Raw genomic sequence first — 22,621 nt, forward strand, 5'->3', positions numbered from 1 at the left:
CTCATAAAGACAATCTGTTTTGATATTCAGACGTCCAGATGTGTTTCGGAGACGTTGTAATTGAAAGTACAGAATCCTCACTGCTGCTTCACCGTGCTTTTTTAGCGGGTGTATGTAGGAAAGACGGTAAACAGAAAAGTCTAGATGAACACCTCAGCAATGTTAAAAAAAAAACATTTTTTTATTAGGAATACATTTGATAGTCAAATAAAAAGTATTTATTGTCATTTTTTCTTAGATGCACCATGTTGCATCAATATTAAACATTAAAAATAATTCATTTGCTTTCTCTGGATGCATTCATGCACTCAAATGCACCATGTTCAGACATCTTCCCTGTTGAGAGTGGAAAAGCACTTACTGAGAGAGAAGTAAAGTCTGCATTAGAGTGAAAGGAACTATTTCGATGAAAGTGATGAAAATTTCCTTTAATAAATATAGGAGACAGCTTAAAAGGGAGGAAATGGTTGCATACGTGTAGCCCCGTAGCTGCATACTCGCTGTATTGTGTGTGGTGCCTGGATAGCTGGTGAGTAAACCGGCAGCCGACAGTTTATGTGCTGTACTAAAGAGCACTTTAGTAGTAGCTGTTAAAGGAAACTATGCTTCCTGTTTACATAGTCTGGCAAGAAGCTTTCACTCTGACAACTGAGGAATCACAGCGAAGCTCCGCTGATTTACTTTTTGTGCGTTTGACTGTGTGTGTTCACATTCCTTCATGCCAGTCGTGTCATCATGCACTGCTCTGAGATGGATGAGCCGGTGACAAATGGCGGGCGGGGGGGGGTCTTGTTTTGGTTTTATTCAGCGGCGTGCCTGAGAGCTCGTCACCCTGTCTGTGCAGACACAGCATGCACCGCCTCGTGCCAAATCGAATTACCTGAAATATTTTGTGTGCGGTAGAGCCCTCTGTCTCTGTTTCTCACCCCACTTACTCCACAGTCAACGCCACCTGCAGGGGTGATCCTCTTGAGTAAAGTAGCTTATTCCTGCATTGTAAAGCAAGGTCACACACACACACACACACACACACAACCGCTGCCACAGTAGACACAGCACAGCATCACTGATGAGATTTATTGCTCGTCAGAAGAATCCATCACAGTCTGAATTGTTGAAAGCCGCAGCTAACACTGGGAACAGACTGCTTTTCCGCAAACACACCTCAAAGTTAAGTCCCTTACTCTCTTCTAGGTGAGCTAACAAGTGTCTGACTTACAGTATTTCTTTGAGGGATAACAAGTCACAACCTGGTCTTTTCATCTCCTCGTGTCTCCCACGTCGGCCCCAATTACAGCGCTTCAGCATCTCTCCAGCCTCCTCAGAGCCGCTGCTCTGCGGTGACACGCAGTCTTCGTATGTCTCTGCTCTCTGCTCTGCTGTCACAACGCTGACGCACGTGTGCTTGTTAGCAGGATCTTTTCATCAGGGTCACCCAGAGGGTCACGTTTCTTTATCGATGTGTGGCAGAGCGGCTCACAGGTTAGCCGAGTGGAGCTGCTACAAATAATTGTTCTTATCCTCCTTAGCTGTAATTGATTGCTTGTTTGGTGTAGAAAATACCAAAAACACTGTATAATAAGTAATGTCTATCAATTGGCAGTTGACTAATTAGTTAAAAGACAGTTTGCTCTCAAACACAAACACAGTCAGATTATTAGAATGTAGCCTTGATTCATTCTGTCTCAGAATCTAGACATTTCTTGTATTATGGTCATTGCTTTTGTCGTTGGCCCATTTGTCTACTGCTGTGAAAAGTGTCCATTATATTTGGCTGCTCTATATCAAGCTGCTCTACCATAATAAGGGGAAGAAATCTTGTAAAAACACTGTTTACTGTATTAACCAGGCTTTCCTTTATATGAGCCCAACACACTGGTGACCCAGGACAGCGCTACATAATAGTCAAAGATACAACCATAAAGCAAGATGTTGATGGTCCCTGATGACCCTCCTTAATCACAGCTCTGGATTCCAGGCATATTCCCCCAGTGGCTTTTACACTACGGTCCAGGGCAGCAATTCAAAGGAAATAATGCACTGAGGTCATTTCTGATCCTCTGTCGAGGCCTGGTCATGGCACCGTCCACAGGGACTTCCGCTGCTGTGTTGACTGTCAGCGTGAATGTCCTGCCTCTCTGCTGTAGAGTTGATTAAAGTGATGCTAACACGCAGCCTGTGGTGGCCTGGTGGACTCAGGGAAATGAATGAGCCTCAGGAGGATTTCTGGGCCTCGTTTGGAAAGACAGCCTTGGCACAAATTTTGTGGCTGAGACCAAATGCGTGCCAAATATGACTGATGATCCTTGGCAGGCGTGGTGATCTTGTGATAGTATATTGATCCCTGAAGGAGATATTTATCTATTTCCTCACTGTCGTCCTCATGAAGGTGAAAACATATGGTCAGCTGCTCAGCGGCACTCCTGCAGCTGGGAGGGATTCAATGACTCGCTCAAGGACTCTGTTGTAGTAAATCAGTTGATTCAAATGTTTCTTTGCATTGCTACATGGGTCTCTTACAGCCTCTCACATGCAGCAGCACAGTCTCTTTAGCACCAGAGGTTGCTGGAAGCACACTGTCTGTTTAAGCCTTTGTGTAGGGTGACATCTAGTGGCTAGAATAAGGTAATACAGCTGTGTGTAAAGTCTGTTTAAAAGCTTTGAGCCAGGTCAAAAAGTATTTCAAAACACTTCTCAGAGTGTCAGGTGAGTACATTTGAATTTAAATAAAGTGGTAGAAAAGTATGCATATTTAATACAGTCATCACTCACTTTTCTAATCCTCTAGACAGGATGCAGGTGTGCAGCACGGTGACGCTTAAAGCAAAGTTGAAGAAATGACTATCAAACACATTTTTAACTGTCCTTTTTCCCTTTTGTTTTTAACCTTAACACTTGTGTTCATTTTCATACACCTCGCATGTCCTAGCTTCTCAATCTCTGTTCACACACACATTGACTTACATTCATTTCCTGGAGACCTACCCTAACCATTACCACTAGTTGCTTAACCCTGACCCTGTTTTCACCCTAAAATTTATTGATTTACAATATGGAGATATTTTGTTTCCCTAAGAACGGCCCCACAACATGATTTAGTCATTCACACACACACACACACACACACACACACACACACACACACACACACACACACACACACACACACAAACAGTGTTTTGTTTGGTATGTCGCAGTCTTGTATCGTAAAATTATGATCATAGACACTCATCCCAAAGGAACATATGTTAACTCCAGATGCACATCAGTACTTTCTCTATGTCGCTGTTGTATTATCAGCCGAGCAGAGCTTTGTTCATCACACCTGCTAATTGGATCTTGTGTTGATTGCTGGTGTACAGACAAAGCCACACAACCCAAATGGAAGCAATTACAATAGACATTACATTAGAAGTGAACAGGTCCCATGATGTGGATTTAATCAGTCATTTTAACATGTCCAAACCTCTGGAGGCCAGAGACAGGAGCGTTCAGAGTGACAGTGTATACTTAACATATTGCAGAATATCCACAGGGAGGCAGGAAAGGAGCACTGGTTTGTCGTCCTGTATAACAACTAGAACTTCTGTGAGGGAACAAGACGCGTAATAAAAGCAGGCTTAGAAGATACAAAGAAAGTTAGCAGCTAATCTCTATTTCCATACAGAGCAGATGGGTTTTCAGTACTGGATGTCTTTTAGCCTGCACCTGGATAAGGAGCTTATAAGAAAATAATAAGATCCTCTTGGAATGGTTTGCAGTACTGCAAGCCAAGGTAGTCCAGATTGAATACAATTCTAAAAACCAAAGACATGGCTCAGGGTTGATTTGTTTTGTTCACATTGTTCCAAAAAGAGAAACTAAAATCAGCTTAGAGCCACGCTGATTCTCCAGCTGCTCTCAGGGATGGCACTGTGTTTTCCCAGTTGCTTTCATTAGGCCTGCGCTTAATATCTACCACAGTCAAAACCATATTGAAAGTAAATATGACTCACATGTTCTTGTAAAGCCATGGAAAATGTCAAGATTCTAGCTTTCGTTGGGCGGCGAGACCACAGCTTTATACTGATCTGAAATAAGAAGCAAGCTGAGTTCAGTGTGTGGGAGAAACACCCTGTTTCTGGCCTCTCAGTGTTGTTTTATGGTAAGTTAATGAGACGAGTTAGCCAGTTCCGCACTGTAAAGTTACTGTTCTCGTCATCCTCGGTGGAAGTATTCCATTTCACAGACGTGCCCTTTGAAATCTCCTAAATATTCTTTGTTTATAAAATTAGTGTTAACTAGATTATGACAGGGCGTGTTGTGCATTGTCCTTTGCAGCGACGTAAACTCAGACTTTTTTAAGATGTGATGTAGAGTTTCTCTATTTTCACTCTGCTTAAGGCCTTCAGGCCTCACAGGCATGTTGCTCAGTCAAGAATTGTTCAAACCCACTGAGCTTTATTTTAAATTCAAGCTTTGCGTCCAAAGTTTTCAAAGGTACCATGCAGTATGTATGAGGCTGAACAGCTGGAAAATGTGGATAATATGATACAAAACATGTCTACATTTTTCCATTTGATGTAATGGCAACTTGGTGTTTAATATGGTGATATTTTGTTGCTTAAATGAAAGTTGGAGCAACATTGAGGCAGCTTATGGGGTAATTGAAGAGCAACAAACTGTTTTCAAACACTGCTTTCAACCTAGAGATCCTGTTGGAGGGTTGTGACATCCCATTTCACATGCACACTTCTCTCCATGTGAAATATCGACACGTCAGACATCTGCGTGAGTCCACTCTTTTAGTATTCTGACCCACTCTGGCATGATTCCTGAGACAGGAGAGGAGGATGTGAGAGTAGCTTTACCCGCTGACTCACAGCGACAGCGAGGATCTGACGGGGACGGGATGAGGACATGACGGAGCTACGTCTGATCTTTGATACACACAGAATGAAGCAGCGTCTGGCGGATGAGTTACATTGGCTGTGTGTGGCTCTTTTGTTCGAGGACGTTATATCTTGATCAAGCACAGCGTATAGTACAATACAATATCACATTTATTTAAAAAAAAATGGAGGGAAAGTGAGACTTCTTTTTCCACAGTCTTTACTCTCTTTACCACTCTGTAATTTAAGTGAAAGCTGTTCTGTGTGAGGAGTTCAGCTGCTGCATGTTGACTCTGAGCCTGTAGCTGGCAAAAGTGGAATTTACCAACAAAGTAAACAATGCATGGTATTTTATTTGCTCATTATAGAACGTCTGTTTATAGGACAGTGAAACAGAGGTATAAAGTAGCATCATAGCTTCAGTAAATGCTCTTAGTGAACTTGATGTGGTAATGTGACCTGCTGTACCTGTGTGTCCCTGTCCCCGGCTGAAAGCTGTCTCTTTATCCTCTGCCTTACAACATGCAGATTGCCAGAGTTGGCAGACAAGGCACGCACATCCTGACGCCAGCAGCAGTAACAACCCACACACACACACAGACAAACTCCCATCACCCTCATTGCCCCCTTCATCCTTGCCCAAACAACCAAAGACACAACAGTTGCCCTGGAAACAATGTAAACCAACAGCAACACAGAGGCATCGTCACGGTGCATTTAGAGAAGAGGAGGAGGTGGAGGAGAACGTATATGTGAGTGTTTGAGTCGCTTCGGCACTAAATCTTTCACTTGAAGTACAAGCTGGAGAGGGCTGGGTTCACCTCTGAAGCGTTGGCCCGATGGTGAAAAGAATGTCCTGCAGTAAAAGTCTAACTGCGCCCAATTTGACGCCTGTAAAAGTCTCCGCGGTGCAGATGGATACGCTAATCGTGAGGCAAATTGCTGTGGTATTATGGTGGTATTACTGGGAGCAATTATCAATAGGCAAGTAGGCTGCTGTGATCATACCATAAATCTAGCAGTAGTCATTATGCAGCGCACGGCCTAATACCAGCCAGCGTACGAACCTCCGGTGTGTGTAAGTGCCTTAGATGAACTGAGCAGATTATTTGGGAGCTGAATGGACACAGTGATGCTGTATTGTGGCTACTGTAGCCAGACAGAAGCAAAAGATGGCAGATAGACACACAAAGACGATAAGGGACTCATGTGAATAGAAGCATTGTGCTATTATAGGATAATCAGCTAAAACCCCCCCCGAACAGCCCTCTGGCTCCTGTCCGCTGCAAGATTAAGATTTAAGAGACAAATAGACAAGTGAGTTACAAACTTGTTGTTATTCTGCAGTAATTGGTGTGTAATCTGTAGTCAGTGCGTGTAGGAGTGAAAGCAGTCTGTGTGAGGTGGTGTGTGCGCCGCTGTATCTATGTGTTTATCACAAACAATGATCTCCTGAATGTTCTGCAGACATTTAGAGTCGAAGGAGAGAATCGCATCATGTCACATCAGCACATTATCCCATCAATCATGTCAACGTGTGTTTGTTCTGTGAAAATTGCTCTTCTGTCATCAGCGTCTCTCCAGACTCCTCTTGTACAGACACATTCCTGTTTGACGGATCTTTTAAATCTTTTATAAGGGACTAAAATCATCATTTTGGACTGTAGATGGCAGCCTCGATCCTGGCCGACAGCTGTTTTAATATATTTACTGTAAAACATAAAAAAAAATACCTCCCTAAAGCTCAAAGTACATGTTTTAACAACAATTTGAAATGCATTCTGAAATTTCCAACACGCAAGTCTCTTTTACAGCTGCAGTGGCTTGTATTGTAATGCATCAATACATCAAGCTCCGCTATGTCTAGAATGACGGCCTAATCTCTGCAATATTTGCGGTTAGAAAGCGAGTTAAAAGGAGGTTTGCACCAAAGTCTGCGATAAGACTTTCCACCGGCCTCGGAGCTGTGATGTTACCCTGCTCATGTGTGTCCCCATCTGATTCTGATCAAGGCCTTGTACTGCTGCGCTCCGAGTTGCGGGGTGCTTGGAGCCTAACAGGCATATTTTTAGGCCAGGAGGGGAGGAGGGTGCCATTGAAAGCCGAGACATAATTATGAAATGTAAGTTGGAATATTGTTTTTATTACAAAGCCAAACAAATGTGTCTCTGCCGCGACTCACATCAAAGGTGTCTGTGTGACGACTAACCGCCGAGTGGAGGCTTTGTGCTCGAGGCTTAATGAAAAGCAAATGCTGCTTGTATGTGTGAGGGCAACAAAAGTGTGAGGTCTGCGAGTGTCACTGTAAGTCTGGGCTGGGTACGTGTCTGGGTGCCTTTTTATCTACACGGAGCACGGCGCTCGCACATGTGGGCCTCTGTGTGCGAGTGCAGCTTCTCGCTGTACACGGCGAGGAGCAAGGCATCTATCACTTACAGGCTATTAATTAGAGCCCGGTGTCATGTGGTGAGACGTCGTCGCCGCTCATGAAAGGATGGAAAATTCAGTCGTTTCACTTAGAGGCACGGGGCGCAGTAACTCTCGCCTTGGATTCGATGATGATGGTCTCCCTGCTTCACATGTGGGGTGGCCCTTCGGATGATTCCACCCCATACATCTGTCAACGCATCATCCGCGAAGGTGTATATTAAGTTATTGTGAAGCGTACGCGCTAATTATGACCTCAGCTCTGTTTTTAGCCGTATGAAGAGCAGCAAAGAGCCAGTCAGCCCGTCGCTGTCTAAACAACATTAAATTACATGGAAACTTGGAGAGAAGAACACACAAACACTCTATCTGTGCGCCCTCTCCTTTCTGGCTGTACTGTGAGTGAGTGATTGCGGCACGGAATTCCTCATCGCTCCGGCCTTTTGTTGGGATTGCATCGCTCGAATAGTTTCCATCCAACCCCCCCCCCCCCCCCCCCCCCTCCCCCTCAGTTCAGACCCATTTTATTTATCGGCCATGTCTCATCGTTAGACAGGGGGAGCACGCATGGCTGCCTCGGTGCCCAGAGAGTGGAAATGTGACGGGCTGACGAATGGGCGAGTGTGGACAGACGTTTGTTGTGTCTAGACGGAGGCCTGGGAGGCTGTCATGGTCTCAGGGTAAACTGGTCTCACGGGAGACGCACTGTAAACTTGTCACGGTGGTATTGTGTGGGAGGCATGCCGGGCTCTATTGTGAACGTGGAGCGTTTGCACTCAGTCATATGTGTTTGCTAAGCAGACGCGCAGCAGAGAGGAACACTGTAATCTTCTATGTGAGCGTGGATTTTGGCATTCGCACGTGAAAAGACAGCTAGATGGTGAGGTTAAAAGTTTTTTAAAAGTCTGTTATATAATGTGTAATTCAGCATCGTCTCAAAGACTGCATTGACCAGTGCAGTTAGGATCTGCTGCACATTCAAATGTAGTCAATTAAGTGCACTCTGGTTTGAAATGTCTCTGTTTCTGTTTGTTTAAGACCACAAGAATCAAATTTTCTGGACAAAATAAGAAACGATTGCTGCGGTCAGATTCAGTCATCGGGCTGCAGTGCGAGCGTATGCATCAGAATACTGTGCATGTAATAGTGGTCATTTGCAATCCAACGCCCAAACCCCAAGCCGTGCGACGCATATTCATCACGTTAGCACTCCATACACTGGCCCTCCTCGGAGGGCGAGTGATGTCGACACAGAAATCCGTCACCTCTCCCTCCCCAGTAGAGTTGGGAGTTGCATTCAGGCTCACGGAGGGCTGACACGGCCCAGAGTCATGCTGCTGTCGAGCAGATGAAGCGCTGCGCCCTCTCTTAAAGCCGCCGCTTGCAGAGACAAGAGGATTTAAGCTTAGAAGAAAGACAATTTGGCCTTTTGGTACCCAGCATTTATCCAAGCTTGTGTTGGAAAGTTCTTCCTCTTGCTTCAAAGTCCCTCCAATCCACACTTTCATACCTGCAGGCTTTAAACCTAATGCATGAACAGTGAGCAGACACTGGGATTATTGTTCTGGGCCAAGTGCACTTTTACAGCAACAGTCCTTGCATACACATGCAAAACCAGAGTTACAGAGTCTCTTTCTGTTCGCATCTGTGCCTGCTGACATTATCAGGAAATGTCGTCCTCTCGTCTCTTATCTGGCCAAAAGGAGGAACTGCTGCAAGTGTGGAACAAATTGCTCTGCTGCATTTTGTTCAGGCGCAGTCTAATCTGTTTTCTGTGTGGGACGGACTCCCGATGGAAGCCTTTGTTTACCTCTGTGAACTCTGAGATTAGCTTTCTCTTCTCTCACACGCTGAGGTCTTTCTCTGCACTATTGTGTCATTTAACTTGACAAAAGGAAACAAGTCCAGAAGACAAAGCGGGAGGTGAGGTGACGAGCAGCTGTGTACACCGATGTCACGCTTTCTTTCGGGGTCAGGGCCGTTCGCTGTTTTTCTTTTGGTATTTCATGAACGCTGCAGCCTCGCAAGCCAGTGCTTCCAAGTGTCAAGTAATGATTTGTATCACGGGCTGTGACCCAAAGAAAATCTAGCATGCCACATTTGTCAGTCACCAAAAGAAGGGGAAATGGTTCGAAGAGGAAGAAGTGGGGATGGATGAAGAGAAAGGAGGGAAAGGTGAAGGCCCAAACTTGAGGCGTTCTCACGACCAGCAAACTGCCCAAATCGGTAGTGGCGCTCGTTGTCCCCACCCCCGCCAATGCATACGCGGATGAATGGGACATTTAACATAGCCTTACTTAGGGGTATTACTGGAACGTATCTGTCCTCTTCAGAACACTAAAACAACGCTCATACTCAGATAGCCTGGACGCGATGTGAATGGCATGAAGGTGCATTGAGTTAGACAGTAAGACTGTAATATAGTCAGAACTAGTTAAGAGTACAGCATGATAACATTTGTCAGTTAGTTGGCTGATGCAGCCGGCAGCTCTGTCAGACTATGCTAACATGCTAATGCTAACATGCTGATGTGCAACAGCTTCACCACCCTGATTCAGCATGTTAGCATGCTAAATTTGCTTATTAGTGCAAAATACAGAGTACATCTGATGGAACTGTCATTAGTTTTGTGGGTGTTTGGTCATGAACCACAAATTTTAATTTTAACTTTTTGGTGGCGTCTGGACCAAAGCTACAGAAACACACTGCGATTAAGGCTAAAAACACACTCAAGCCTGAAGAGTGCAGATCTCCTTCAGGTGTGTCTGGAGGCATGTGGGAGCAGCTGAGGAGTCAGCCATCAATGTCAGCATAAAAACATGAGCAGCACGAGCATACAGTCATAAATATGCACGAAAACTATTAGGCTGACGGGTCCAGTAGTATGTGAGATAAGCTTCAGACAGATACACACACACACACACACATGATTGAACACAAGACTCTGCTTTGCTAATCAGGTCAGGACAGCGTCACAAATCAGTGGATTAGTCTGAAGTGCTCACTCTCTCTTCGGAATGATTTCCTGACACTCAGAGGAGACAGGGGAGATTTTCTGGCTCTGCGCCACGCTGATGGATGGAGGGAGAGCGTTCTCATGTGATTAGTCATGTGTTCTCCTCTTTCAAGGTGTGAGGCCCGTTTTTTTCCCCTCCGACCAGGGGCCAGGTAACGTGATCTAAGTGAAAAGCATCAATGTTGGTCTCAAATGACTCGACGCACACATGCCCAGAAATATGCATCAGCTGTACCCCTCTGTTCTGTACGTACAGGAGCAGGAACAATGGCAGAGAGAGGTGAGAATGCACTGTATGTCCTGAAGGCAACCCCCCCCCCCCCGCACTGGCAAAGCTCCTAAATTCTTCTGGTCTGATGGGAAGAACGGGACAAATATTATTTCGGTGACCGGTCACGATGTTCTGCGTGATTCAGCATGTGTTTGAAAATCTCCACCAGCAAAATTAACCAAGAGTCCAGACACCCACTCACTATTCACTGTCACAACACGGAAAGTACTGCAATATGTTTTATCTCTCGAGGATGCATTCAAAACCAAAATGGTCTGGCCGATCCTGACTATCTCCTTTGATCCTCTGTTCTATTTAACAAACCGTTACAGTTCTCTGCTTAGCGACAGAAAACACTGACTTCATGTTATCCGACTTCAATGCAGTTCTGTCATAAATCTTGTTATTGGCGTGATTTATGCGTTCTTTCCCTATCTTGCGAGCACGGTGTCGATTAAAGAAACGTGTCGCGTTCTGTGTCATGAACCTGAGTGTTTAGTGCTGTGACATGATAGCTGATGATCCTGTTGAGTCTTAAATCACATCCAAACTTTCAACCCTTCCATGTGGAGAGCATTTTAGCGCAGAGGGACCAGCTGTATTTTTGGGGATAAAGCAGATATCCTGGAAAAGCGAGGGAAGGCGGACAAAAAGAAAGTTTATTCAACGTGTATGTACATGAAAAAATGAAACCTCTGCACCTGTTATCTCCTCGGGTTTGTGCGGGTGTAAGCGTGGGCTCACTTTGTGACTGCAGAGAAAAACAGGCAGCGTAAGAGGCTGGGATGAACAAAACTGGCGTGTCTGATACATATGGACTCCCTTAGAGGGAAGAGGGTCTGTTTGTGTGTGTGTGCGTGTGTGCGTGTGTGCGTGCTCTCGAGGACACAGGGAGAGATCAGACGAAACCCAACTTTCCAGCTCTCCATCTCCCTCATTTCTCCTCGCCGACTTCATTGTTCTTTGTCCCCTCCCTCGTCAGCTTGTTAACGCGCCCTTCCTGTTTCCACGCTGCCACAGTGCGGCACTGTCATCGGCTCGTCCGTGTCGCTCGCTGTAACAAAGGGTTGACGATGCCCCTCTGAATGTGTCCGTTTTTGCGGATGTTTGTGGGTGCAGTGCGTGTCAGGGAGCGCAGCGGCGTTTCTGCACTGAGAGCGTTTATTTACTGTGATGTGCTCGTTCGCTTCTTTGGCTCTAAGCTGACTGTCATCACTGGGCATCATATTGACAAGGGAGAGACCAAAGTATGATTAATGACTGCCTTTTCTCTCGCTTGTTTTCTCTCCCCTTTCCTTGCCTTTCCTCTCCTTCCTCTGTCTCTTCTTGTGTCTCTTTGCCGCCCCTCCCCCTCAGAGGACCTTGATGACCTGCGGATGGAGGGCGTGACGGGCTTGGCTCCATCCGGCAGTAAGTTCAGCCAGGGACGCAGCTCCTATCAGCCTGAACCACAGGCCAAGGTCACTCTCAACATCTGCTCTAGGTGTGCCAGGTAAATCTTTCCCCCTTCTCTTAACAGGTGTCTTTGAGAGAGTTTGTGTTCATAGAAACAGCACGGATTATGTAGAGTCAGTCGGCTCTTACAGGGCTGTAAAGGAAGAATTAGGCATTTGGGGAAATTCTGTTTTCTTTCTTACTGATGCGTTTGATGAGTAGATTGATTCTCATCTGTCTGTCCGGTAGATATACGACTACAGGCAGCAGACGGTAAGCTTAGCTTAGCATACAGACTGGAAACAGGTTTTACTGGACCTATGTGCTCTCTTATTTCTAGACCGGGAGCAGCAGCTTCCTTAAGTCCTGTCATCATCACACAACCAGCAGAGATGTTCACTGAGGTCACTGTGCCAGGCGAAGAAATAGTCTAGCACACAACCCCTGTAAAACTGCAACTTGTTGTTTTTACACTCCGGATTTTGCACGGATTAAACAAATAAGATATCTGGTAGGCAGATTTTGTCATGTTTGGACTGAGCTGCACTAACTGTTTCCAGGCTTGGTGCAAAGCTAAGCTATCCAGCTGCTGGCTGTAGCTTCAAAATGAACAGACATTAGAATGGCATCAATACTCTCATCTAACGCTCAGCAAGAACACGCAAGAGCACGCAAGTTTGTCTCCCGAAATTCAAACCATTGATCTATGACTTTGAATCATATGAATTATAATACATTTTAGCTACAGTAAAGTTGTGACAATTACTGTAATCGATTATTTTCTTTCCATCATGCAAAGTTGTTCTTATCCCGGTTCATGCTCTTCTTCGTGCCCTATCCTCCACTCCCCCACCCACTCTCTGTGCATCTGCATGAGAGGTTGCATACTTCAATATTTAAAACAGAGAATAATATCATATCGGAAGTGCATTCCTGCCCCATGCCTTGTTTTCACATATCAGCCCTTTGATAATCATCTCCATTATCACCCTCTCTCTCTTTATCACAGTTTTTCTCTTCTGACACATTTCCTGTTCCCCCTGATCCACAGCATCATTCTCAAGCTCAGATTTCTGCATGTTGGGTGTGATACCACAGGCAGGTGTGGGCAGGACTCTTCCTTGATGCCAGTCGAAGATAAACTGGTATCTGTCCGATGAGACGCCAGGCACACATCTGCCTGCACGGCCTCTGTTTGGGGTTTGGAATTTGTTTGTTTCCTCCTCTTCTTTCATTCACGTTGCTTATCAGTTTCGCTCCACGCACATGATGCGGGATGTTGTCAGAGGTTCTGCAGGAGCATGAAAGGCAATTTGTTTTGTTGGCAGTTTATCGACTGGATGTTCTTAAGCAAATAGTTTATACCTTTGACCAATGACTGAGTCCCCCGGTCGGACCAGCGGCCGAGCAAAAGCAGCATCTTTATCTGGAGCCGTTTTTTTGGCTCATTTGCTGAGTTTTTTTTCCTGACTGAAATGTCAGACATCTGTTCTCCTTCTCTGTCTTCTTCTCTCCTTCTGGTTCAGTCCAAATTCTTGCCTCGTCTTCTATAACCTGACCACAAAACCCTTCCCAAGTTCTACTGGCGAAGGAGTCGTGGTCGTTCATAGTCATTTTTGGTGAGTGTAAGGGCCATAAACAGATCACTAAGCTGGAAAAGTGTTGCACGCACGGTATGCCTTTTCTGCTATTATGGAGACACGTCATTCTGAAATCAGCAGTTGTGCAGGAGTTCATGCATGCACACACACAGATATTCATGAATCCACTCATAAAACATGTGCGTGCATGTCCTTGCACGCATTCACACAGGCTGCCTGTGTGAGGAGGAGATAGTGGAGGCAGAGGTCAGGGCGCAGTTGGAGAGGGATAATCCTAACAGAGACTTTATGCTGTTTGCATGAGCACTCTGTCTTGATGGGATTGCCAGAAACACCTTTCAAACGTGGCTCAGTACGAGGCCAACCTTTAAACTGACTCCTCAGAACACTAACATATGTGGCACAGTTGGTGCCCCTGTGTTTCACACCTGCAGACAGTACTACTGTACAGATGTGACCTTGTGCTCGGACTGAAGTTTTAAACTGAAGTTATTTTATCACAGTTATTATAAAGTTAAGGCCTGCGGATATTGGGTTGATTCTTTCTGATATTATATAACTCGCAAAGATAGTAGAAGGTTGCTTAGCCTTAGCCTCCCTTTTTTTCTGCATGCGAGCTTTGATGGGTCACTGAGGTCCATTATTCTGTGCCTTACACTTTCTTTCAAAAGCATGATCGCTGCTTTCGCTCTCTTTCGTTGTCTGAGCGGCCGAACGGTGCTGAGGTGCTTGGCTTTACGATGCACCGCCCAAAGTCGACGAGAGGCGACACTTACTTTCACACCCACAGCGTGAAGGCGACAACTCGGTTCCTCCCCCGCAAGCGTTTATTATTTTCCAGCAGCGCTCCTGTGAGTTACTGTGTTCAGGATCCACCTGTAATAGTACATGAAATGTACATGAATTATACACAATGACATCATACAGACAAAAAAAAAAACTGTTATATTAAAGAGAGTGCTATATTTATTTCCATTTTGGACTCCAGATTAATTTCTGAAAAGGATTCATAATGTATATTATTTGAGATAATATGTTCAGATTATCTTTATTGCATAATTGAGTCTTGCACGGCAGCATCACTTTTCCATTTGAACTGGCTAACCCCAAACTGAAATGTTTCCCAGCATTTAGACACCTTCCTCGGCCATTGTCCTTTTCCTCTCCTTCTGTCCGCAGCACCAAACAGTCCAGTCAGCCTGAGTGGCTCCTAACCAGCAGTGGCAGGTCAGGAAACATGCTGCTTCCTCTGGCTCTCCACTGGTTGGTTGAAGTGTAAAGTGCCGTGTGGCCTGTGTGTTGTGGGCATGTCTCTGTCTCTCGGGCTATAGCTGTGGTCTCACCAGCATTTCATCCACCTCCTTCATCCACCCGATCAGTCCTTTTAATGGCTTTGCACTCCTGCCACAAAACCTCCTGTGTGCAAACGCATCCCAGATCTTGGGCACAGTCCGGAGGAGTTGGCGGTGCGGTCCAAGGAAATGGATAGATCTCCACAAACCTCATTTGGGCTTGTAGTTCTCATTAAATTAATTGTTTTCATATCAGGAATGTACTGAGGGAATGGTAGTCAGGCCTTGCGGCTATGAGTCGCTTTTGTTCAGAGGACGAGAAAGCCTTGTGATAGTCATCTTGGGTACTTTTTAATGGCCTTATAAAGACCATTAAAGAGAGGGAAAGACAAGGCGAAGGATGTATAAAGAAGGAAAGGAACAGAATACACTTTAAAAAGCTGCGTTCCACTTTTACCCTCATCGCAGAGGTAGAAACCAAGAGGCCCTGCAGCTGCGACGGAATCCTGCAGCGCCATAAAAGCGCACGGATTGCTTTCCTTTGTCTTCAGCTAAGGCTTGCACCGATGACATTGAAGTAGCACGCAGTGAAAGCATTTTGCACTAAAGTAGTGTGTAATTACGGTTAATATGTGGTATGATTTACAGTCGTTAAGAATATGCTGAAGAAAAATAAATGCTGTGTTTAATTCCACGCTGCTGTTGGAGTGTGTGAATTAGCTTGCAGAAGCGTGTAAATGCAGCAAAAAGCCACTGTAACATGTTTATCTTCCTGCTGAAAAGGCATTTCAACGCTGTTTGCCTTACACTTCCCTGTCGCAGGGAAACTTTAAATCTAATACTTTAAGGAGACAAATCTCTCAGGCCCGCTTCCATTTCAGTCCAAACATAAATCTTTGATAAAAAACAAAGCCATAGGGGCTTGGAACACATTATGATAAAGAACTGGATGATTTAAGGGGAAGCACAATCTCTGTGCCAGTTTTTTTTTTTTTTAGTTTTGACTGAAGTTGCTCCTGAAACAAGAGAGCTGTGTACAATATCATCCATGCACCATATGTCTGTGAATGCATTACTGTGGTTTCACGTCGACATCATAAAGACTATTTCAGACTCATTTTTTTCAGCGGGGATGAAAAGCTGCGATGATCTGATAGGACTTGCGTCCCAAACCTGACCCCCATGTTCTTATTTTGTTGGTACCATCCCAGATTTTGCAGAAGAAGAGATCACAAACTCAGTGAACACTTCCTCTTTGTCTCATCACCTCGGACTGATAGAGACTCGCTTGTCTTTGTGTCATCTGGCATTCAGTTCCCAAACATGTGCTGCAGTCTTGTGGCTGAAAAATGCAGATTTCAGAGATTGTTGAAACACACTCCACTGCCAGTGTGTACAGTCGAGGTATATGTGTTACGTGTTGTTTCTAGGTTGCAGGGGGACAGTCTATCAGACACCAGATCAGAAGAGGAGCGCAGGCCTCACATATCTGAACAAGCTGTGCCTGACATCTCCTGTAAGTTGCATAACAAATTCGAATTCATAGTAGCTTGTGATTTATTTTCTTAGATTTTTGTCGTCTCACGCTCTGCTCTGCCCTCTCTTTTCCTTGTTTGTGTGTGTCATCTGGAGCAGCTCCATTGCCCGGGGTGGACACAGTGGCGGGACGATTGCAGGAATGCGAGGCCTTGTCTCAAGTGTCAGCCTCTGTAAGTGTCCTCCCTACATCCATCACCAAACAATTAAGATCATTTTACGGCCATCAATTACCATGTCGCTCTCTCCTCCTCAGCCTCTATTGTCCCGAGAGCGAGCAAAAAAACACCGCGAGCCTCCTGTTAATAGGACAGGACCCAAGCAAAACCGATCCATCTTTATGTGGTATTTCAGCTTACACAACAGTTGATACCCCAAAGAGAAACTCTCTATATCACTTTGCTTACCTCTCAGGGCACTTGTGCATGGTCTGAAAGGTATAAATGAAAAGAATATCCCGTGACACAACAATTGAGGTCGGTTTAGAGGTTTTATACAATAGACCTAAATATTTATGGGTTATAGGAGCGCCCACAGTTGTGTTCAATGGGAGCCTTGCGTGATAACCTCACATGCTTCAGGGGGAAGAAAGCTATAGAGGCCTAATGTGGTGCACACCAGACTCAGACTCAGGCAGACACTCACATGCTGTTAATAAAGCGGTCAGCTAAGACGCCGGTACCTTTGTATAATTACGTTCCCAAAAAAGCCGATACCTTTTCTTTCTTTTTTTTTATAATTGCCCGATGTAAGTGTTAGACAAGGCTTTTTACGGCGTTTTCTAAAGAAAGAAAGGGGTTTGGAGCCAAGGCGTTGCTCCGTGTGCGGAGCAGATGCAGAGAGGCTCCAGACTAACTGGGAACAGACTTTCATAGGCTGAAGGCACCGTCGAATCAAAGCCTGTAGTCGGAAGTCTGATGGATTAGGCCGAATGCTACACACTAGCCACTATCCAGATATTGGAGAAACTGTACACCATCAAACTGCCATTCTTACAAATGTTTCAAGTGAAAAGCTAAGGCTTGACCAGATGATGGATAGTGTCAATGTAGTTACTGCATAATGTCTAACTCAGAGATTTTAGATGATTAATTTAGCTTCCAGCTACATCTGATGTCCTGTCTGCCTCTGACGGGGTTCACCTTTATTTTGCAGTTGCTCATACCGGGGCGCTAAACACGCCATCTCTTGCCTTACACCACATCTCCATAGGTTAAGCCCCGTCTGGCACACTAAAGCACAAGGTACTAATGTGTCCCATATGGAAACTGCAAGTGCAAACGTCTCCTGTCATCTCCTGTAGCTAATGTGGTTGTTTTGTGTTTAATTGCTTATGTTTGGCTGTCTTTGAAAGGGAAATGCAATTTGTAATAGCTTGTTAGTTTAACTGGTCCTTCAGGGGCTTGTTGGCCACAATCACTGAACAGTATGGAAAAAAATGTAATGCTTTTATGAGCTTATATGGAAAAAAGCACCGGTTGAAGTCATACAATACGAGAAATGACTTTCTGTAGCTGATTGTGTGTCTTTCTTTTTTAATTAACTTATTATTTACTTGTTTAGATGCATATATTTTTGAGGACACCAGAGTCCTTTGCATTGCCACAGAAATGTCCAATAGTTTCTTCACTTGTTGCAGTAGTTATTAGTGTTAAAGAAAGGATCCATGCAACTTTTTCTAAGTTTGAAATCGTGAAGTCGTTTTTAATTATTAGCACATTTCATCATGCATGGCAGTCGTTAAATGAAGTATGCTTCGCGTTGTACATTGCCCTGGTTTGGGCAGTAAAAGGTTGGTGATGTTGGAAAGTAAACACTGTTAATGGTTATCATTATTAGTCCGACAGGCCCCCTGCCTCTGCCAGCTCCTTTAGGTGATAATTGCCCCATAAAGACAAATACTTTCCGAAAGCAATCGCCAGAGCAAATTCCCCAAGCAGTTCTTCTATAGTTTCCTTTGCAAGTGTTAAATGATATATTTTAATCAAATTTAGCTCTGAGTTGTACTGTATGGGTGTTACCATCATAAAATCTGCCAGGGGAAACTGTGCATTTGTAGAAATGAGATAATTAGTGTGGTGCAGTGCCAAATGTATGATACAATGCAGAGCCATTGTTATTACTTATTTTTGTTTCCAGGGAAAATTTTGGCAAAATTTCAGCCGATACACTGTATGACTTTTTATATTTGGCAACAGTCTGCTCCCCACACCTCCATAGCCATGCATGCATGGTTATCCTCTGAGCAAATCTGTGATTTTAGGGCATAGCTCTAGTGCTGTTTTATTTCCCCAAAGGTTTTTTATGATTTCCAGATCCAAATGAATCTATAAACCATTTCCCACCTACAACAGTAAGGATAAGCCTGTATCATAAATGTGAAAAAAACATTTGAAGCAGCTTGTGAACAGCATAGTCAGTTGACCTGTAAGTATATATATTACAGAATCACATTTAAAATGTAGCAAAATTAACATTAAAGCACATTCTCTTCCACAAACACAAGAAACATTTGTGCATTTGTGTTGTGGCCCACACTGATTTTGAAGGTTCTGCTAAATACAGAAACTAGTTTGAAGGCTTTTGGTTGGAGAAAAATTGTTTAATGTGATTGTTGATGCAGACTTTATTCCCTGTGTTTATCTTCCATATTATAATTCCAATCTAGCTGCTATTCAGAACTCACTAAATGAACATTGTGATTTCCTATAAAGTATCCTCTGATTTGCTGCTGACTGGTTTTCACTGCTACAGGCACAACACTTAATTTTCTCTGCTGGCTCTTCTTCTATGAATAAGGGATAGACAGTAGGCCATACAACCTGTCTTCGCAATGCTTGAATAAAAGTCTTAACTGTGTTATTGTCAATATCCTGTTTGCTTTTGGCTGTGCTAACTCAGCGGTTGGACCGGTGAGCCCTGTATACAGTCCATAAAATCCATTAGGTGATTCTGCTGTGAGCCAGAACAACAGGAACTCATTAAAAGCTGAGTGTAACCCCTCGTATCCCATCGCCTCCCATGGCTATGCAAGCTACTGCAGACAGGGCTGCAACAGCTGAATTAGTTATTTGGAAAAGCGGTGTGTAGTCATATGCTTTTAAGAGACATGATCTTTCCCTGTATGTTTGACGGGCTGGTAATCAGTAAAATCCCAAACTGTATTGTTTGATTAGAATAAAAATAACCCAGTGATCCAAAACACAGTGTTCTCTATCTCACACGAGTGCAGATCAACTCCTTATGTCGAAAAGCTCCCATCTGCCAGGACCTTCTCTTCTTCGCTCAGACGTCGACTCATCCTTCACCCGCTCTGATACGTGCGGCGCTTGCTGGGCTGCCATCGACCTTTGCTTGTGATTTTCACATTTTGGGTGGTTTTGAGATTTCCATCACGGAACGTAAACTGAGCTCGTGAGATATGGTCTGGCTTTGTGGAGCTCAAGTGGCAGCCATCCAGTCATCCTTCCTAAAAGTGAAGTTTCAATCTTCCTCTTTGGTGGAGGAGGTGCGTCGGTATCGGATGAGTCATACTGCCGAAAGGAAAAGTTTTTAAGGAGCGAACACGATTGGTGAGATGGCTGCTGGTTTGCAATAAGCTTATCACCCCAAGCTCTGATCTCACAAAAGAGCAAGTAGCCCTAGTTTATCAATTTGGCTAGAAAGCTAGAGGGCTAAAAAATGATGCTCACCTGTGTGCCTGTGTGTTTTTGTATGGTCCTGTGTGTGTGTGTATGTGTGTTAGTCCTTATGCTACTCTGCCTGACCACAACAAGAGAGTCCATCAGTTGTGCTTTGCAGAGCCAGCAGTAGGCTCAAACCTCCAACCCAGCCCCACCATGTTTGAGGTCTGTGACTGCATGCACACATCCCCGGCAGTTCTTGTTGCGCAGAGGGCAATGTTGGACCGAGCCCCAGATTGTGGTGATTATTACAGCTGACCACACACGTATAGCTGCACACATGCAGGCTATAAAATATTTAACTCTAGACTTCCATCCTCTCTCTTTCTGTCTTGTTTGCTCTCAACATGGAATCAATTTGGCAAGAACCGAGACCCTTGTTTGTTCGTCGGGCAGAGGCATCACCAGAGGGTTTTTCCCTTGTTCTCTTTTAGGACTTGTAGTTTTGTCATACTGGGAGGGAGATTATACAACTTGGTCTTTTGCACCACTGACATTAATATACTCATAAGTCATTGCAAAATTCTAGCTGCTCTTTAGTTTGGAGATGAAAAGGCCTTCCTTTTCATCTCTTTGTCTGTGCAGATTAAAGCATCCAATCTAAGCATCCGAACAATGGGAAAGACTGACTCATTTGTGCTCCTCTCATACATTGTTGCTGATAAGGACAATAGTGGCTTTAAACTGTGGTGAAGGGAAATCACTTTTCATCACTTCATTATGCCTCTTTAGTCTGTAATCAAGTCCATTTTTTGTTTAGTTTTTACGTCTGCCGTGTGGAGCCTTGCTGTTTCGTACATGATTTTTTAATATGTGTTATTATGGTGCACTGTGCACGCTGACTTCTTCCAGGTGACTTTGTGAATACGCATGCCTCCACCAAACCCAACGAAACAAGACATATTTTGATTGTAATGTCTGTTTATTTATTGACGTTATCTAGAGAGGTGAATTGCTTGCAGACTCGGTATATCCTGTTTGTTTGCACAGCCATGGGACTGCACAGCACCATCAGCCTCAGCCTCCGGTCTGCAGTCTCCAGGATATGTTTTTCATTACACCATAGTCTTTCCTTCAGTGGACAGAAGAGCTTGAGGTCAGGAGCAATGCAAATCTTAAGATGTGCACAGTGCTGATAAGAGAAAATCTCCATTCATCAACTTCTCTTATGAAGCAAGACTGGGCTTTCTTTTGCCCAGTGGACCTTTGAAGGTGAAACTTTGACTTGAATGAGCTTTCACGCCTTATAATGTAGTGACATGCAGCATAATAAAGGCTATGAAAATGCATTTGGGAAACTTAAACTAGGAACTGTTGGTGGCCTTGTTTGCCAGAGCTAAGAAGACCCAGAGAGAGAAGGACAAGATGATGTCATTCCGCTGGATTTGGGGGGATACCACCAAAGAGAGAGAAATAAAGTTGGGGAGGGGATTCAGTTGTAATGTTCAAGCCGCCTTTCTGCTTCATGAAGGCTGTAATTAAGGATTGGCTTGTGGCGTTGCGGTCCCGCTGCCACAGCGGGCCTCATGTATCTGACAGGCACAGAGATCAATGCCATAGACCCTGGGAATCCTGTTCTGTCATTTATCAGGGGATAGCAGCTTAACTTGTTTTTTACCCTACCTCTTCTTTGGAGGCAGACTTTTAAGTCCACTTTGAATCCTGAGAATCATAAAACGAGCAGCCTGTTATATCCCAGGTTTGTCTTTAAGTGTTGCTGGAAGACTGCACTCTATGTATATCACCAGATCTCCCAGGGCCTTTCTCTGTGTCAGCACTTTGTCAAGTCAACTCTGTCTCTCATTAAGTGCTTAGCACATCAGATGATGTAAGCGCTGGCATCGGCGGTATCATAACTTATCTAGTATAAACCAAACTTACAGGAGGTGGAATTATGGCTGACAGATTTTATTTCTCACCTGTGCTCGGAGCTCATGTGCACTTGGTCCACTGGCTTAACAGATCATCTGGCCACTTGTGTCCCATCAAAGGAATAAATCGGAGGATTAGGCATGCTGCCATTGCAGGACTTGGCAACTAGTGTCTGCTTAACAGGTCCCTTTCCAAATCATACACTTGGCCCAGAGGAGGTAGGAGCAAAATAGGCCAAAACAGCCCCTATAAGTGATCCAATCTGCCTTTTTAGAATTTATTCCCTTTCATACGCTTTAGAATATGATCATCTTTATTTTTGTATAATACCAACATTGTGTGCTCTTGAACTATCCAAATTGGCTGATTTATTGTTCTTTAACTGCTGGTGTAAGTTCGCTGCTGTCAGGCTATTTGCCAACAGACTAGTGTGCACACAAGCTCCTATAGATTTACTGATAGTTATACAAAAATGTCCTGAACCACTACTGACAGTCTATCGTCCCGCATTCACTAAACAGAGTGCGCTGCGCGCTCCAAGCTTTCATCTACACTTGCTGTGGTTTCTTGTGTTTTTCTAAAGCCCATAAAATAATAATTGCCCCTTTTTTCCAGCAG

The 22,621-nt window shown here is 44.4% G+C and overlaps 1 protein-coding gene across 1 annotated transcript in view; it reads left to right on the forward strand.

Annotated features, from left to right (window-relative positions):
- c20h8orf34 (chromosome 20 C8orf34 homolog) overlaps positions 1–22,621 on the forward strand; it is a 54,687-nt gene that overhangs the window by 21,528 nt on the left and 10,538 nt on the right. Inside the window, exons 8-10 of the mRNA XM_041961038.1 lie at positions 11,942–12,077; positions 16,343–16,428; positions 16,548–16,621. Coding sequence (XP_041816972.1) covers positions 11,942–12,077; positions 16,343–16,428; positions 16,548–16,621 — 296 coding nt within the window. The remainder of the gene's footprint in view (positions 1–11,941; positions 12,078–16,342; positions 16,429–16,547; positions 16,622–22,621) is intronic.

The sequence above is a fragment of the Chelmon rostratus genome, chromosome 20 (genome assembly GCF_017976325.1).
Source record: "Chelmon rostratus isolate fCheRos1 chromosome 20, fCheRos1.pri, whole genome shotgun sequence".
Classification (NCBI taxonomy): domain Eukaryota; kingdom Metazoa; phylum Chordata; class Actinopteri; order Chaetodontiformes; family Chaetodontidae; genus Chelmon; species Chelmon rostratus.